Source organism: Prunus dulcis, chromosome 5 (genome assembly GCF_902201215.1).
Source record: "Prunus dulcis chromosome 5, ALMONDv2, whole genome shotgun sequence".
In the NCBI taxonomy this organism is placed as follows: Eukaryota; Viridiplantae; Streptophyta; class Magnoliopsida; order Rosales; family Rosaceae; genus Prunus; species Prunus dulcis.
The window spans coordinates 15,895,107-15,912,238 of record NC_047654.1 but is presented as its reverse complement, the minus strand read 5'-3'; the positions used below and the strand labels follow the sequence as shown (position 1 = coordinate 15,912,238).

The 17,132-nt window shown below is 37.8% G+C and overlaps 2 protein-coding genes across 4 annotated transcripts; one reads left to right on the top strand and one right to left on the bottom strand.

Moving 5' to 3' along the window:
* Nucleotides 1-1,444: 1,444 nt before the first annotated feature.
* Nucleotides 1,445-6,044, bottom strand: LOC117628841 (heparanase-like protein 1). 2 transcript variants are annotated; one of them, XM_034361376.1, is made up of 11 exons: nucleotides 5,806-6,044; nucleotides 4,825-4,928; nucleotides 4,366-4,644; nucleotides 4,221-4,257; nucleotides 3,869-4,052; nucleotides 3,372-3,520; nucleotides 3,064-3,297; nucleotides 2,708-2,897; nucleotides 2,439-2,564; nucleotides 2,242-2,341; nucleotides 1,445-2,022 (listed from the first exon to the last, which is right to left on the bottom strand). In XM_034361376.1, the coding sequence occupies exons 3-11, from the start codon at nucleotides 4,591-4,593 to the stop codon at nucleotides 1,627-1,629; spliced, it is 1,644 nt and encodes a 547-aa protein (XP_034217267.1). In that variant the 5' UTR covers nucleotides 4,594-4,644; nucleotides 4,825-4,928; nucleotides 5,806-6,044; the 3' UTR covers nucleotides 1,445-1,626. The 2 variants fall into 2 exon arrangements, with proteins under 2 accessions (XP_034217267.1, XP_034217266.1); XM_034361375.1 differs by lacking the exon at nucleotides 4,825-4,928.
* A 2,232-nt stretch (nucleotides 6,045-8,276) lies between these two features.
* Nucleotides 8,277-17,124, top strand: LOC117627146. Of its 2 annotated transcripts, XR_004585735.1 has the most exons (9): nucleotides 8,277-8,722; nucleotides 9,263-10,582; nucleotides 11,175-12,965; nucleotides 13,377-14,492; nucleotides 14,941-15,045; nucleotides 15,203-15,292; nucleotides 15,423-15,533; nucleotides 15,616-16,150; nucleotides 16,675-17,124. XR_004585735.1 is itself a non-coding variant. In XM_034359073.1 (8 exons), exons 1-8 carry the CDS (start codon nucleotides 8,663-8,665, stop codon nucleotides 16,084-16,086), a joined length of 5,064 nt encoding a protein of 1,687 aa, XP_034214964.1. In that variant the 5' UTR covers nucleotides 8,277-8,662; the 3' UTR covers nucleotides 16,087-16,572. The 2 variants fall into 2 exon arrangements, 1 of the variants encoding a protein (XP_034214964.1); XM_034359073.1 differs by lacking the exon at nucleotides 16,675-17,124 and having other exon boundaries at nucleotides 15,616-16,572.
* Nucleotides 17,125-17,132: the final 8 nt, after the last annotated feature.

The following is a 17,132-nucleotide window of genomic DNA, read 5'->3' as shown; positions in this document are numbered from 1 at the left end:
GCAGATTCTGTTGCCCTCAGTGTAGGACATCAAGCATATCCGTAGTCGCATAGGGTATTTTTTTTCTTCTTCTATATACTTAGGAAACGAAAAAAATTTGTAGAAATAGGGAAACAAGCACAATAGACATTTGTGAGAACCAACCAACCCCAGTGTGCAATCTGCATTAAATCCAAACAGGGTTAAGACTGTCCGAAAAAATTCGAGTTTCATTGACATTTTGTTTGATCTGTTTGATGATTTTTGCTCCCTTATATATCTATGGTTAATCGTGGTTTAATATATATAATTTTTTATTTATTATTTATTTTTGTATTATCCTACACTAATAACCTTTAGGACTGGTATAGGGTTGTTCCTGATAGTCCTTCTGAACGCATGATGAACCTTCCAACCACTAGAAAACTGGCTTTGAAGAATAAATGTTGTTTTTGGTACTGGTGATTACTGGTGTGCTCCAACTGTAACGGCAAATAGGGCATTTGTGAGAGCAATTTCACAAACTTGGATGTACTTGTTTACCACTGAGCACAGACCTCGGGCTTTGACCGGTGATTCTATAGGAATATATCCTCTAAACAAATGTACATCTAGAGTTTTGTGAGAGTAATGGTTAGTTGGTTGCAAGGGTATGCAACTTTTGATGAATTGTTTCCTTCAGTCTGCGAAGTGGCTGAATTTAATTTCACACATAATTGTGGCTGCTAGTAGTAAACAGATTCTTGAAGAAATGGAAGGTAAATGCCATATATTATTTTCAAATCTTTCTTATTATTTCCTAGGCTAGTTTAGCTTGAAGTGATTTTCTTAATAGATGCCCTTTACATGCATGTTAATTTTGTTTTGTTTGTTTGTTTGTTTTTTTTTTTTTTCATGCAGTGGCAGTTAATTTCGTAGAATTTGGAATTAATGGAAGTTCAAGAAATCGGAGTCCTGCAAATGATACAACGAAGAATCCAAGTTTCATAGGGAATGAGCTACTTCTTGCTATATTGGGGTTTGATCTATGATGAGCTATAACAGAGAGAATGTAAAAAAGAAAATTCATTATTTCCTCTGCAGGTCATTGAGGGGGTAGAAGATCTGCTTGAATTTTGGGGGTGGCATTTTTGTCAAAAGGGGCCTATTGGATCAGCTGAGACTTGAATTGATCAAAATGCCTAGTGGTTTGTGGCGCCCTTATGGGTACATCTAGCAGACTCTGTGTTCTCTGATCTTTCTAGTTATAAAACTCAAATTATTGACGAACATGCCACTGTTATTTAAACCCTAAAATAATGTAGGTTTGTAAAACAGTTTTTATGTGTCGTTTTATGAAAAGAAAACAAAAACAATTTCCTTTTTCCTTCCTTTTTAAAATATTTAAGAAATATATATTATTAAATTTAAACATAAATAACTTGTTACAAATTCTCTGGAGGTGTTCATCAGATAAATTAGAATATTAAAGACAATATGAAACATAAGTTATTATAAACTTCTCCCTCTTCTTTCAGCTTATTCTCCGCATGAAATATGTGCTGAGAATATTTTTTTGGTTATTGTACAGATTTTACAATTGCCATTGGCCCACAAATTCTGCAACTTAGGTGTATGCTAGTTGACCAAGGGTCAAGTACAGAGAAATCATGCACAAGCGTAGTGAGCATCAAAGTAAGGCAACACTACAAACTTGATGGACAAAGGGCTGATCGTTAGCGGAGAATTTGCAAGGACATGAGCAGGTTCCAATTCTGGGATGTTTCCATCCTTAGTAATCTCCAATGGAGCTCCATTGAGAACCATGGTTTTGCTTCTAAGGTTCCTGTTTTTCGGTGTCAAATGGTATTCTTCTCTGTAAACGGGTTTGTCTAATGCTTTGCGTCCTACCCATGACACCGTTTTCTTAAGGCTGCGCTTGAAATAACTTTCTTTGCTAATGTTTCTCTCGTGAGCACCCAAATTGAAGTCCAAAATATTTTCAACATTGACAATGAAATCGGTGTCATTGCTGAAGTTGATAAGGACTACAGTTATACCCGCCTGCAAACAGTAAGAGTAAGATCAGTGTCAAAATTAGAATTCAGGTAAGTTATTGCACTGTCAGGCAGTTACAAGGGGCGTTCACTACAACATTTTCATGTTTTAAATAGGCTTAGTAGTGTTGCTAGACTTATAGTATTCCTGGTTTCCTATGAATTTGAACCAATTTTATTTCCTTTTATATGCTTGGCACAAAATCTTCCTACAAAGCAGACTTACTCTTCCTCTTGCACAATGGGCGTAAATGCCTAAATCTGCTGAAGCATTGCTGTTAACAGCAAGAACACCTTGTCCCATAAGTCGATGCCATAGAAGCGCACTATTCAGAATATAAAAAAACAAAAACAAAAATCAGTTTTTGATAAGTAGTATATCAAGTAAAAGAAAATCCTTGTTATACCCCACCCATGCTTTACCTGTAGTAATCAGGGTTAGGAACAAATGACGTTCTGTTGAGGAGACCATAGTTTCCACCAACTAGAGACTGCCTGCAATATACTCTGGTATTGTACTTGGCTGACATTCCAAGCTGATCCAAGTACCTGAAATTCATATATAAATAGTAACTCTGGCTTGTTGATTACACAAAAATACAGTGAACAATGGTAAATTTCTCTGTTTCTATAATCAAAAGCTTGCAATGAAAAATACATAATGTTTCAAGTAGTGTGACAATCAAGATTACCAAAAGCTGTCCACAAATGTGTCAGACACATTACGACCACCACTGTTATAAGCCCCTCCAGACTCTCCGACCCATATAGAAGCCCAAGGGCCATTCTTTTTCACCGTTTGCTCAAGATCATGGAATGTTCCAGATGCAAGGTCCAAGTAACCGGGATTCAAAATTCTGCTCACCAACTTGGGATCAACACCTGACAATCACAGCTGAATTGTCAAAGCAGAGGGGAAATAGGAAAATAATTTATGCGTATGGGGCTTACTCTGTGTGAATACTTACTATACCTCAAAAGAGTACTATTTAAGCATATATTAGAAAATTATAAACTGTGCATTTATTAAAAGTCTTAACAGAATTACCTGCACCCAAATTGTACATATGCTGAGTGATAACATTGACTATCCCTGAACCAGAAACCTGAAGAAGCTTGGCAAACCATCCTTGGTCATAGAATCCTCCAGGTGCCACAAGTGCAGGTTTAGTACGGGACTTATTGTACAACTGGTTGATAATATGTTTAAGCTTGATCAAGTCTTTTCCATATTGTTCAGCTCCAACACTAGCTCCAACACCACGACCACTGAGCTCATTACCTAAAGCAACATGAACATAAGTGACGGCAAAGTAGAACGAGGGAAGAAAAGGAGATTTGTCTATTGTTCCATACCGAATTCCCATGAATCTATCTGGTATCCCTTCGAAACGGTATAATTAATAAAATCATAAGCGTTGCTAGAGTCCCAATCTCCAACCCAAACACCCCCGCTTTTGTGGTGCCTCCCTGACAGTGCATTCAAGCTAAATGTGACGATGGGCCTGAAAACATAAGATATAAATAATAGGAAACAAAGAGGCTATCTGCAATGAATTTTTGAATAATACAACCAGTGAAAGTCGTTGGACCTCTGAAGAAAGTTTTACACTTCTAAACAATTAGAGATTCTCCCAATATGCATTTGACACAATGAAGACTTTTTTATTTTAGATTTGTTAGGATAGACAACAACATAGTAAAGATGTTCCTCAGACACACTATCTAAGATAAATGATAAATCAAGCATCAACCACCTAATTTTGAGGAACGAAGATGGAGAAGACCCAACTTTTTTATAAAAGTAAAATAAAATTTGGTTGGGATAGGAAAGTCGATAACCCGAATCTTACCTTGTCTTACTGAAAAATTGGTTCAGTTCATCCCATCTACTCATAGGTAAACATCCTCTAGAAAATCCAAACAAGCCATGACTCTTCTTTCTGAATGGATGGCAAGGATATTTCAAATTTCCTACATCGTACAAGAGTTGGTCTTCCAAGGAACCTCCAATTCTGATCCTTAACTGATTGAAAGCTATCAAGCCACCAATGTTGAAGAGTAAATTTAGTTTGTAGATAAAGTTATTCAAACAAACATAAGTAGAAGACTTTAATTCATCTGTTCTAATTGACACTTGATTCTAACTTAAAAATAAATAGTATTGTCCAAAAGATGTGAACTTATTAACACAGATAGACAAACCTTGGATTGACTTGGCAAGCAAAGGATGAGACAAGTTCTGGAGAAAAGAAAACCACAATATTAATTTAACTTCATACTCCCCTTCTTACTATTTGACATAAAAAGAAAAAAGCAAATGCATACAGAGGTATCTCTGGGTGCTTACCAAATTTAACGCAGATGCAGATCCCCATGGACACTGGTTGTAGTCGCACTTTTCATGATTCCACCAATCAATAGTGGCACAGATGAAATTATTATCAACTCGTGCAATAGCTAAAATCCCATTAACCACAACCTTAACATTTCCAGCTTTTTTAGTATTCCCAACATCTTGAGCTAAAATTGCAGGGAGAGAAACCAGAATGAGAACCAAGGAGAGACGGAATTCCATAGGAAATTCAATTGTGCCAGTATCGCTACCACCTCAACCAATCCAAATTAACTGCAAGAAAAGATAAACTCATTGAATCACAATTACATCAGGGACATTTATATTTATACGTAAAGGCTAACAAATTATCCTAATGAGCTTAACTAATCTATGATGAGCTTAACAAATTATCCTAATGATTAGTTATGACTGCTGTCAACAAATTTTAACAACTTTGACTGTGTAACTAACTAGGAAGACTTCTAGAAGATTCTTCAGTTGCAGACGCTTCTCTGGCTGTTGACATGGCACCTGATGAGGCGACAGCTGTACTAGCTGAGGTGGTAATGCTATCACTAATAATGGATGGAGAGGAGGAGATTCATTAGTGCAAATGGAAAAGAAAACAAAGAATCTGTAATGGTCATTTGACTGACAAGAGACATGTACTATTCTTCATATTTTCAGTTTCTAAAGAGCTTATAAATACATAAAGCTAAATTTTGCATAGAAAATCAGTGTAAGCAAAAAGTAACATTTGAAAAACTGCAACAGAGAAAGAAATGCATTGTCTTTGGGACGTAAAAGTAAAGATAATTAGTACCAGAAGCTCCTATTTTCTCGTAAAACCAGATTTAGGATTCCGAGGAAGATCCAGTGATGGTTAGCTCACTGGAAATTCCAAGGAAATCCCAAGTGAGTTGGAATAAACACTACTAAGGAAGACAAGGGATGAATCCTGAACCAATTCGAACTAGGGGATGTCTATATGAATGGTGGCATTGCATTGCCAATTTGCCATGAGTGAACCTTCATTCGCATTAATTTTTGGTAAAAGCAACGCACCAACATTTACCAGTTGCATTAGATAAAGAGAATCCGAATCAAATTACAAATTTAAGATCTCAAATTCAAGATATAACATCAAAAGACTATATATAGATGTGAAGGAGAAGAAGAGTTTTTCACCGATTACCAGAGCTTATCATAAATGAAGACGGTGGGTGTTTATCCATGGCTGCCCACCAAAATAACAAAATGCAAGACAAACATGGACAACCCAGTTGAGAGTTACCACAAATTAAGCCAAAAGAAATAAGCTTTTTCATAGAGACATATATCTAGATTTCAAGAATCAGCATCTGAAGAACTAAAACCGAAGCAACCCAGACACCTACTGATCAAAATAAGGCTAACCCAAATGAAAATTAAGCTCAAAAACTAAAAATTTACCTTTGACAACGCCATTGTGGAAGCTCAAACTCAAAGCAAACTCCTTCAGAGAGAGCACATCAATTATGTGATGCTTTGCAGCTGAAAAACGAGCTTTCTCTGTCCCCCATTGGAGTTGTTGGCATTGCTTGACCTTTCAGAGACACGAAACAGTGATGGGTGAAATGGGTCCAGCTTGGAAAAGTGACATTCATTAGCGACCAATTGAGGATCCTTGAACTCACGTTTTAGTTTATTTAAGCACACGAATTGTTCATATGGTTCCATGGCACACTGTTGCGGTGTAATCTCGGGAAAAAGACAAGAAAAAGACAGAGGTAAGATGTGAGAAACGGTTGAGTATAATTTTAGAGGGGAAAGGTTTAGATTTCAGACAGAGTTGAATGATATTGTCCCTTATTTTAATGTAAAAAGTGAGAGCTTTTGGTTAGCATATATTCTTTAATTTAAACTAATATACGATCTGGAAGGTGGCTTATTTATTTATTTATTATTATTTTTTAAACAGCTTTGTCTTTACCCATACGTTATGCGATCCCAAATGTTCTCTTTCTCCTAGAAGAGAGGTTTTTGCTTTAGCTTTAGAGAATGTCTTTTAAGTTTGTAGTATTTTATAATTTTTGACTCTGGTTTGATCAATCAAATTCAAAGCTCACTTTTGTGTTCTTGCTTTGTTTGTTGTCATGACGAAAAGTTGCTCTTAATAATAAGTTATGAAAATAGAAAAACGGTGGGATATATATTCTTGAGTTAAATATGTATCGAGGAAAAAATTTTGTTTCTTAAATTTGAGAAGTTTCGAAAGTATAATTTGACCGTTCTCTAGAAATATAGTTTTAATTCCTTTCAAAGATTTGTCCTAAAACTCTTGTATCAAATGATTGAGATGTGTTGGTCTAATATTTCTTGATTAATTTCTTTCTTAAAAATATAATAACTGATGATACACTATTTATAAATCAAAGGAACTCTTTTCCGTTAGTCGGATTTAAGAAGTAAAATTACTAGTTTTGGTTCCAACTTTCATAATTTTTTTAAGGATAAACTGAAATAATACTTAAAAAAAAGTAAGAAAATAATAAGTTGAGAGGGCTGTTACAAAAACTAAGGGCAGCCATTCCGGCTAATTAACTTTAAATAGAATAGAATTACCATAAAATATCAATGAGGACGAGCATCCCTGGATTTGTACACAACATCCAGGCTTCACGATCATGAGTGGCTTCTCTGACAATATCCATATGTTCAAATCCTTTTTGAAAGTTCTAAACCCTAAACCCTTCTTGAAAGAGGAGTTTCAAATTCTGGAGGTAGTCGACTGAAAGACACTCAACTTCAACTGGTGTGAATGTGGTGGCAATTAAGAATATCAACTACATCTGTTGAATTTGGATTGGAATAGCCTTTTAATTTAGATTCCTTTACTTTGAATTATTTCCTCTACGTCTAGGCTAGCCAACAACATCCTCTGCTATCTGCTATTAAAGTGAAAACTACTGCCACGCCTTATGGCTATGTCTTCAATCTTACTGATTTACATTGAAGTTTTTGCCTTGCCCTTATGTCTTCCTCAGAACCAAAGGCTCGTCTCGCCTCAGAATTCAAAGGAAACCATTGCGTGACTGCGTGACAATCATGAAACTCCTCTGCTCTGTTCACTACTCGTACATGAATTCACAGAGATTGCATGGCTGGCGAGGTTAAAATTGGATTTGGAGGGCCCACCTACAGCCACACCACAAGCAAACTCTTTTCCATTATAAACTGAACTGAAATCATTCTCAACTATAAGTCCTAAACTAACAAGTGCTGTTGAAGTATCAACTGCTCTATATGATTCATGTTTCCAAGCGGTGCTAAAGAAAGTCAAGACAATATGTGTTGATACTAATATTGAAAGATAAACACAACACAACTAACGATCAACAATGTCTTGGAACTCAATCTTTCTGGTTCAATTGGTTGCCCCATCTTTTTCTTTTTCTTTTTTTTTTTTGTCGAACCCCATCTTATGCTTATGCCTTTCTTATAAGTTAGAACAAAGGCTCCTCTTGCCTCACAATTCAAAGGTAACCATTTGTCTATCTTCAATATTTTTAGGATATGCTTGTCTTTTTCCGTGAAAAGAGATGCTCCTTCATTGAAATCACAGTTTAACTCGTATAAAATAATTTATTAAAAATACAAAGAAGAAGAACTTTTGCAGACATGTCATATTGTCCTGAAGGGAAGTATATTCCATATTTTTTTATCAAAACATTGTCTTCCATATGATTTTGTCTAATGCTACTACAAAAACCCATCCAATGTCCATCTAATTGCAGCAGCTCCAAATTGGGCCAATGGACTTTTATATCAAGCAAGAAGCCTAATAACTGAGTGATTGGGTTTCAGGCCCCACTGGTCAAGGTCCCAGAAATGCTAACTTGGAGGGTGGCAATGAAATGTAACGACAAACTCAAAATGTCGTATCTTTGAACAACATGGGCAAATCAATAAAATAACTTTGTTTGCGCAACTCCTTCCTCTTTCACCGACTGTCGTCTCACACTCTCTTCTTCCCTCCCACCACCTTACACCCAAAAAAAAAAAAACTCTCTTTTCTTCAAATTCGCTTCTCTCAAACACAAAGTCAATTCCCACATTCCCAATTCCCTGTAAATTCCGTTTCCTCAGAGCTTCTTTCTGTCTGAGCTGTCATTTCCCTATATATTATTCAAAACACCCTCCCAAAATTGTTGAATAAAATAAAATTAACCAAAGTTTCAAACTTTCCCAAATTTGTTTGTAAATTCAATCTGTTTTCGTCTTCTTTTTTTATTTGAGCTGAATGTAATTGGGGATTGCTCAATTGGGAATGGAGAACAGTGGAGAAGCAGTAGATGATGAGGGCTCTGGATGGTTCGAAGTGAAAAAGGTGTTTTTTTTGGTCTCTCTCGCTTGGTTTACTGTTGCCGCATTGGTCTTCCATTACCAACCATAGCATCCATTATGCAATGCAATGTTGCAGATTTCACTGGAGATAATTAGGTCTAAATTAATAGGGATCTGCTTATTTTATTTTAATGGAATTTCTTTTTCTTAACAATGAAATGGTTTCACCAAACTTATTTGAAGTTGCAATATACATGTTAGAGATTTTGATATTATATAGTAATTGAAGCTCTTAGAGTCTTACTGACAAAAGCAATTAACTTGGCATTATCTTCATTGAAATGTATAAGTGGAGCTTAAAGTGTAGAGACCGCAGGTTTGGTTGTATTCATCATATCAATCAATTCAAGTAATGAATGCGCAGGTTTCTCATTATTATATTTTTAGATGTAACATTTTCATGCTACTAATACATAGATATAATGTTGTAGATTTGCATGTTTTACAAGAACGTAATCGATTCTTTCTTGTGTCACTGACATGTTCTAGAACTTTGCTTTTTATTTGTTTGCCTCCTGTCCAGAAAAATAGAAGTAGCTCAAAGTTCTCTCTACAGAGTTGGGTTGGGGGATTTTCTGGAAAAAATGCTTCTAACCATTCGAGTAGTCAGACCTCATCAAGTGAAAACAGTGGAAATTCTTGTGGCAAGCGCAGATCCCAGCTTCCAAAGGTACGAGAAAATTATGTGGTACATAGCCGGGGAATTGATTCTATTCCTGTCCCAAATGAAAACAAAATGGGTGCGCCCTATATTAATACTGGTGTTATTAGGCAAGATACTAGATGTCCTAAGTCACCTCCTTTTATTAAAAATTCTGATGGTGGAACTAGAGATGTTGAGAAAATCCCTGCAAAAGATAATTCTGAAGTGGTTCATAAAATCAAGTGGGGTGATCTCGATGATGAGGGTTTGGCACTTCCTCATGCTAACCTTGTCGGCACCAGAATCAAGTTTGGTGCTATTGGAGATGATAATCTGGTGGCCTCTAGTGAGCATGGAATTGGTCATAATTTTGCTTCTTGTGCAAATTCACAAGAAAACACATTGGTGGCAGAATCTGTGGATGCACATATTGTTTCTCATCAGATGTTTTCAGTGACCGCTAAGGACCAATTACGTGAAGATAACTGTAAGGAGGTGAATATAATATCTTCTCAAAATGCTGAAGAGCCAATATTGAATGGGAAAAAGGTTGATCTGGATAACAATGTTTTGCATTGCAAGGATATACATACTGAACACATCGAAGAAGTAGTTGATGATCATTTAAGCGCCCGTACTTTAGCTGGTGAAGAGGCTGGGGTAGTGGGGAAACTTCAGGCACCTGTTATTCTATCTGAGGTAGGTGACCCTGAAATTGCTGAAGTATCAGGGAAAATTGGGGGTTCAAGTGAAGTTCATATTGCCAAAGATAAAGGATTAGTTCCACCAGAGAGTGATCCTGAAATTTTGGGAGTGTGTACCTTCACAGCCTCTGTTGAGGATGATGGGGATCAACAATGTGGTATAATACATGATATGTCAAACTCACAAAATGTGAGTGCCCTTGGAGACGACACAGGGGAAAGCAAAGAAAGGTTTAGGCAGCGGCTTTGGTGCTTTCTTTTTGAGAATCTTAATAGGGATGTGGACGAACTTTATCTTCTTTGTGAACTAGAATGCGATTTAGAGCAGATGAAAGAGGCCATTCTTGTTCTTGAAGAGGCTGCCTCTGATTTTAGAGATCTAAGCACCAGAGTGGAAGACTTTGAGAAAATAAAAAGGTCATCTTCTCAGTTGATTGATGGGGTGCCGGTTACGTTGAAGAGTGATCATCGTAGGCCACATGCTCTCTCATGGGAGGTAAGCTATATGAAATCTTTTATGTTAAGTTACTATAGTGTAGAGAGAGGGGATATTTTCTTAGCGTTCCTATACAGAAAGAGGTTTCATTTTAGCATCTTGTACTGTTCATTAAATTTTGGTGCTGATATTCTATAAATGTGATTATGTGGTAGTTTACTTTTTTCAATGCCTGAGGAAATTATGTTTGCATAAAAATTCACTGAGTGACGTAGTTTGACAACTTACATCTACATTTCTTGGTTTGCTGCGTAATGGATATTTATTTTATGTTCCAGAGGTTCTACTTCCTATTGGCCATTCAATTTTGTGAAGCATGGCATCTAGACTTGCAAAAGGTTATAGGACAATGTAGTTCTTGTTTTATTAGGCTTGAAACAAATAAAATGTTCTGATCCTTATTTTACTCACTTGAACGATATCCGCACCATGGCTTTTGCATCCATTTACTTGTCTGAGCTGTTGTTCTATGTGGTGGCAACTATGCTTCAAAGATGACTAGAAAATTTGGTTTTTAAATCTTTTCTCTTTCAACTTTCAAAAAGAATAAATTATATTTGTCGCATAAAAGTTTAGTCAATGTTGCGTGCAGGTTAGAAGAATGACAACTTCGGCACACAAAGCAGAGATACTATCGTCATCTCTCGAGGCTTTTAAGAAAATTCAACAAGAAAGAGCTAGCTTGTGTGCGGCTAATGATGCTAAACTTCTGAGCCCTCAGTACCCAAATCTCCGATCTGGTGATAAGCTGAATAAGTCATCTGCAATAAATGATGAGAAAGGCAATGCTAAAGATTCGATAAAGAAGTTGAGAAAACAGAGTGGAGGTTCAGATCTCGGTGAAGCTGACCTGAATGGAGGAAAATGGAGTACTGAGTCATCGAGCAAAACAAACTTAGTACAAACTGAACGTGCCCCTAAGAATTCATCTACTTCTGTTGTTAATGCATCTAGGCTACCTCCTAGGGACAATTCTGCTGCTGGAAAGACTAAGAGTAAGCAGTCTGGATCCGAAGCAGAGAGGCTGCTCCTTAAGAAAGAAAAATTGATTATAGATGGTGTTGTTGAAAAATTCCCCAGATTGACGGATCAGTCCAAAAAGCAAACTCCTCTAGTCGAGAAAGATAAAGGAAAGAGGAATTCAGCTCCATGGAACTCCATGGATGCTTGGAAAGAGAAGAGGAACTGGGAGGATGTACTCTCATCTCCTTTCCGTGTCTCTTCTCGTGTTTCACGTTCACCTGGCATGAGGAGGAAAAGTGCCGACCGTGCACGTATGTTGCATGATAAACTAATGTCTCCTGAAAAGAAAAAGAAAACTGCTTTGGATCTGAAGAGAGAAGCAGAAGAAAAGCATGCCCGTGCTCTGAGAATCAAAAGTGAGCTAGATAATGAGAGAGCTCAGAAACTTCATCGTAATTCTGAAAAGGTGTATCGAGCTAGTGAATTTCATGCTGTCCGCAACATGAAGTTACGAGAAGGAATATATGCTCGTCATCAACGCAGTGAGTCTCGCCATGAAGCTTTTCTAGCTCAAGTAGTAAAGAGAGCTGGTGATGAAAGCAGTAAAGTTAACGAGGTTCGTTTCATAACTTCCTTAAATGAAGAAAATAAAAAACTTAGTTTGCGCCAGAAGCTTCATGATTCAGAGTTGAGGAGAGCTGAAAAACTTCAAGTTATAAGAACTAAACAGAAAGAGGATATGGCAAGAGAAGAAGCTGTTTTAGAACGGAGGAAACTCATTGAAGCTGAAAAGTTGCAGCGTCTTGCTGAGACACAGCGGAGAAAGGAAGAGGCTCAAGTTAGAAGGGAAGAGGAGCGCAAAGCATCAAGTGCAGCACGTGAAGCAAGGGCCATGGAACAACTTCGTAGGAAGGAGGAAAGAGCCAAAGCCCAGCAGGAGGAGGCTGAACTTCTGGCCCAGAAATTGGCTGAGAGACTTAGTGAAAGTGAGCAACGGCGCAAGTTTTACTTGGAGCAGATACGAGAGAGAGCGTCTATGGATTTCAGGGATCAATCTTCCCCTTTATTGCGTCGAAATCTGAACAAGGAGGGTCAGGGAAGATCATCAATCAACAGTGGTGATGATTATCAAGGTAGCAGCTTCTCAGGCTTAGGAGGGTCTACTTTAGTGGGAAGCAATGTTACAGCACAACATTCAATGAAGCGGAGGATCAAAAGAATTCGGCAAAGACTTATGGCTCTAAAATATGAATTTCCTGAGCCTCCTGTTGTTGCTGAAAATGCTAGCATTGGATACAGAACGGCACTGGGAACTGCAAGGGCAAAGATTGGAAGATGGCTTCAAGAACTTCAAAGACTCCGGCAGGCAAGAAAAGAAGGGGCTGCAAGTATTGGGTTAATAATTGCTGAAATGATCAAGGTAATATAGTTCAAGGATTACAAGTTTTTAATACTGTGTAGCCAGATATGGGATGCTGATGTCCTGAATTTGGGTACTTTGCATTTAGCATGGATGTAACTTGGTATGCCACACTGTAGAGGTCTGATTTTTTGTGGAAAATATCTCATAGCTCCCCTTTCCCCAAAATTCCAATTGGTATCTTAATTAGTCAGTTTTTTCTTCTTCCCTTTTTTACTGAAAAAGTTGCTCGCTTAAGTTGTCAGTATTATAAATCTTGTGTGCTTGGAATTGCCTTATTGATGCTCCAATGTAGTTATGTGAGAAAATACCAACTTTAAAATTTACCCTTTGAGATGGTTATGTTGACTTGTAAACATTGATTCTGACTCTTTTTCTTTTTCTTTTTTTTTCACTCTTTCTTGGATATAGTATTTAGAGGGAAAGGAGCCAGAACTGCAGGCTTCTCGCCAAGCTGGTTTGCTTGATTTCATAGCCTCTGCCCTACCTGCTTCTCACACGTCGAAACCTGAAGCCTGCCAAGTGACAATACACCTTTTAAAGCTTTTAAGGGTGGTGTTATCTGTGCCTGCAAACAGGAGTTATTTTCTCGCACAGAATCTCTTGCCTCCTATCATTCCGATGCTGTCAGCAGCCCTTGAGAGCTACATTAAGATAGCAGTATCCTTGAACCTTTCTGGTAATGGTAATTCTCTATCAAGCAAAACCTCAGCCGAAAATTTTGAATCAATATCTGAGGTGCTGGATGGTTATTTATGGACTGTGACAACAATTGTCAGTCATATAAGTTCTGATGAACAACAGCTCCAAATGCGGGATGGCTTGCTTGAGCTGTTGACTGCCTACCAAGTTATTCATCGGCTGCGAGATCTCTTTGCACTTTATGATCGGCCCCAGGTGGAAGGGTCACCATTTCCATCTTCAATTCTCTTAAGTATAAATTTATTGGTTGTTTTAACATCCAGATCTGAAATGAATTGCTCTATCGATTGGAAATATGTACCTATTGAAACAGTGGTAGGGAATGGAAGTGAAGAGGCTAAATTTCCAGGGGGTGATAGTACTGAAGATCTTCCTCTAACTCAGTCCTTGGGAGATTCTAGACCTCCATTATCTGTGCAAAATGGTGGTACAGTTGTACATCTACCAGATGTACCAGAGGATGGTCCGTTAGATGAATCATGTATGATAAATAAGTCTACTGAGGCAGTATCCACTGGTAAGGATAGTGAAAAAGAGCAGTCTAATAGTTTGGTTGAAGCAAGAAATGATAACACAATCAAGACAGATCTTCCAGATGAAACCCAGAAATTTCCAAGTGAGGATACTCTGGAGCCTTTTGCATCACAGAAGGATGGGAAGCACTTGGTTGATAATGGTGCAGTACAAAAGAATGAAATCATCGTGAGCTTGGAACAACCAGTAGCGTTTCTTCTTACTGCTGTGTCAGAGACTGGGCTTGTCAGCCTCCCTTCTCTGTTGACATCTGTGTTACTGCAGGCAAACAATAGATTGTCTTCTGAACAGGTAACTTTACTGCCAGCTGCAAATAATCTGCAACATTGATTTAGTGTTTCCAATGCCATTAACATTTTTTGGCTTCATCCTTCAAGAAAAAGAAGTAAATAATTTGGCGCTCTTATCAATTTTAATTTTTGTTGGTCATATTTTGTTATGAGCTGGTGTTTTCTTAGCTTGTTTGAATTTCAAATCATCTGTCCCCGAAAAAGAGTTGGGGTAGGTTGATGGATCAAGGAAATTTTTGTCAGTTTACAAACACAAATGTTGAGTATATGGTCCTCATTACCTTATAAATGTCGTCAATTTATTTTACTGCACTGATCAAGAATATACACATACACCAAAGCGTTCCTTTGGCGTGTATGCTTATCTGTTTGTAATGCTTTCTACTCATGGTATCTTGATCATGACATCATTTTTGCCAGATCTAAAGATAATTCCTATTTTATATCAGACTTCAGATGTCCTTCCCTCTAATTTTGAAGACGTGGCAACTGGAGTACTGAAGGTGTTGAACAATTTGGCTCTTTTGGATCTTAAATTCATGCAGAGAACGTTAGTAAGTCCATTTGACTCTTTCAATCTTTTCTGGATGATAATGGCTATCAAACTTTGCTTCATTGTGATTCTTAAGATATCGTGCTGATTTTCTAATCTTTATCTTGAAACGTGTAGTGAGCTTACCCTTTTTTGTACTATTCTGATTTTTCTTGCAGGCTAGGCCAGACCTGAAAATGGAATTTTTCCACTTGATGAGTTTCCTTCTGTCCCATTGCACCAGCAAGTGGAAAGTAGCTAATGATCAGGTAATAAATCCATGTCACTTTTCGGTTTAATTCTATACATCTTTTTTGGTTTTACTTGAATATTCATAGTTTCATTGCTGAAGTTGAATTAAACAATCTCTGCACCTTTCTATAATGTGTTGTGTCTCAGGTGGGTTTTCTTCTGCTTGAATCTCTTTTGCTCCTTGGCCACTTTGCCTTGTTCCACCTTGGGAATCAGGCCGTCCTTCGCTGGGGAAAGAGTCCTACCATCATTCACAAGGTCAGTGAAGTATCTGACTAAAAATTTCTTATATCTTCAACTTTTATTGATAAAATCTAATTGTTTAGCTGGTTGTGGCCAGGTATGCGATTTACCATTTGTATTCTTCAGTGACCCTGAGTTGATGCCAGTCTTGGCTGGCACCCTGGTTGCTGCCTGCTATGGGTGTGAGCAGAACAAGGGCGTGGTTCAGCAGGAAATCAGTACAGATATGTTACTCTCCTTGTTACGATCTTGCAGAAATATCTTGCCAGCAGTTAGATCCAATTCAAACTTAGACACTTTCCCAGCGGATGACGTTCCTCTAAGATCTGGACGTAACAATACCAAAAGCACTAAGGTTTTTTTGGGAAAGGGTGGTGGTTCAGGAAACAGCATGAGAATTGGCAAGATGAGAAGCCACAGAGAAAGCAAAGTAACAAAGAGTTATGAAGAGACGGCTCTGAAGCATAATCTTCCAGTCTCAGAAACTTCCTCTATGATGCTGCATTGTAGATTTCCTATCAGTTTCATTGATAGAGCAGAAGACTTCTTTTCCAGTGGGACCCCCTGAATTGGTGAAGTATGAGCTCGCACGGCGCATGGATAGAGTATCCTTATGACAGAGAACATCTTAGGTATGTGCGCATGCTAAATTTTGTTTCCTTTTTGGCATTCTGGCTTTCATTTCTGAGTTGAAACGTTCAATCTGAAATTTTCTTAAGTTTCCTCTGAAGATGAAACTGCAACAGGCTTATGACTGTTGGCTTGAGGAATGTAGGCATCAGTGACAAAGGGTTATAGCTCTTTTGGCTAGATAGAGTGAGCTAGTAGGTCATATATATAATTTGCCAAAAAACACGTTACCAAATTCTAACTTTTCGAAAACTTGAGTTTTTAAGGGTTTATTAGGGACGTCGGGACATATCAGACTTGAATGGGCAAGGCAAAACACGCATGTATTGTAACACGAATGAAGGCAAAATTGTTGCCTGCCTAGCTTATATACATGTGTACAGAATTGACAGTTTTAACAATAAAAGAATACTTGTATATTAAACAGAATTACATTTCATTCACTCTGTTGCACCTTCATACGTCCCCTGTTCTTAAAATCAGTTTAAACTTGACATATTACACTATTTCATTTTTTAAACCAAAGGATTGCATGACAATTAGTCCAGAGCTGCTCAAACCACCCTGGCCTCTGGCAATGCAATTGTATGTTCCGACAAGTCCAACAAGTGGGGTTATCATCTGGAGTTGGAGCACGTGCCCTGTTTGGCTAAGCAGCATCTGCAGGACGTGGAAGCCAGTGGCGAGTCCAAGATTGCGGCCAGAGCTCTGCTTCCACATCACATCATACGGCTGAGCTTGTGGAAGATGAATATGGTCATGTTGGGCAAGCGGCTGAGCTTCATTGGAAGGCAATTCTGGAAGACATGATGATCAACTTTTAAAAAGCAAGGCAATAGACCCGAGAAACGGAATTTGAGCCACTTGTCAAACTCTTTGTTGTAGTGGACCGACTGGTCACAAATTTTAATTAACCTTGAGGGAGCGATTCGTGATGTAATTCAATTACATATGATTATACTCATTTTTAGCTCAACACAACAA

Excerpts from the sequence above, each read along its gene's own strand:
- LOC117627146 (XM_034359073.1), top strand. The coding sequence starts at position 8,663 with ATGGAGAACAGTGGAGAAGCAGTAGATGATGAGGGCTCTGGATGGTTC. Across the intron at positions 14,493-14,940 it reads ATAGATTGTCTTCTGAACAG|ACTTCAGATGTCCTTCCCTC; the intron begins GTAACTTTACTG and ends ATTTTATATCAG. Across the intron at positions 15,534-15,615 it reads GTCCTACCATCATTCACAAG|GTATGCGATTTACCATTTGT; the intron begins GTCAGTGAAGTA and ends GGTTGTGGCCAG.
- LOC117628841 (XM_034361376.1), bottom strand. The coding sequence starts at position 4,593 with ATGGAATTCCGTCTCTCCTTGGTTCTCATTCTGGTTTCTCTCCCTGCA. Across the intron at positions 3,521-3,868 it reads CAATTTTTCAGTAAGACAAG|GCCCATCGTCACATTTAGCT; the intron begins GTAAGATTCGGG and ends TTATGTTTTCAG. Across the intron at positions 3,298-3,371 it reads GATAGATTCATGGGAATTCG|GTAATGAGCTCAGTGGTCGT; the intron begins GTATGGAACAAT and ends ATGTTGCTTTAG.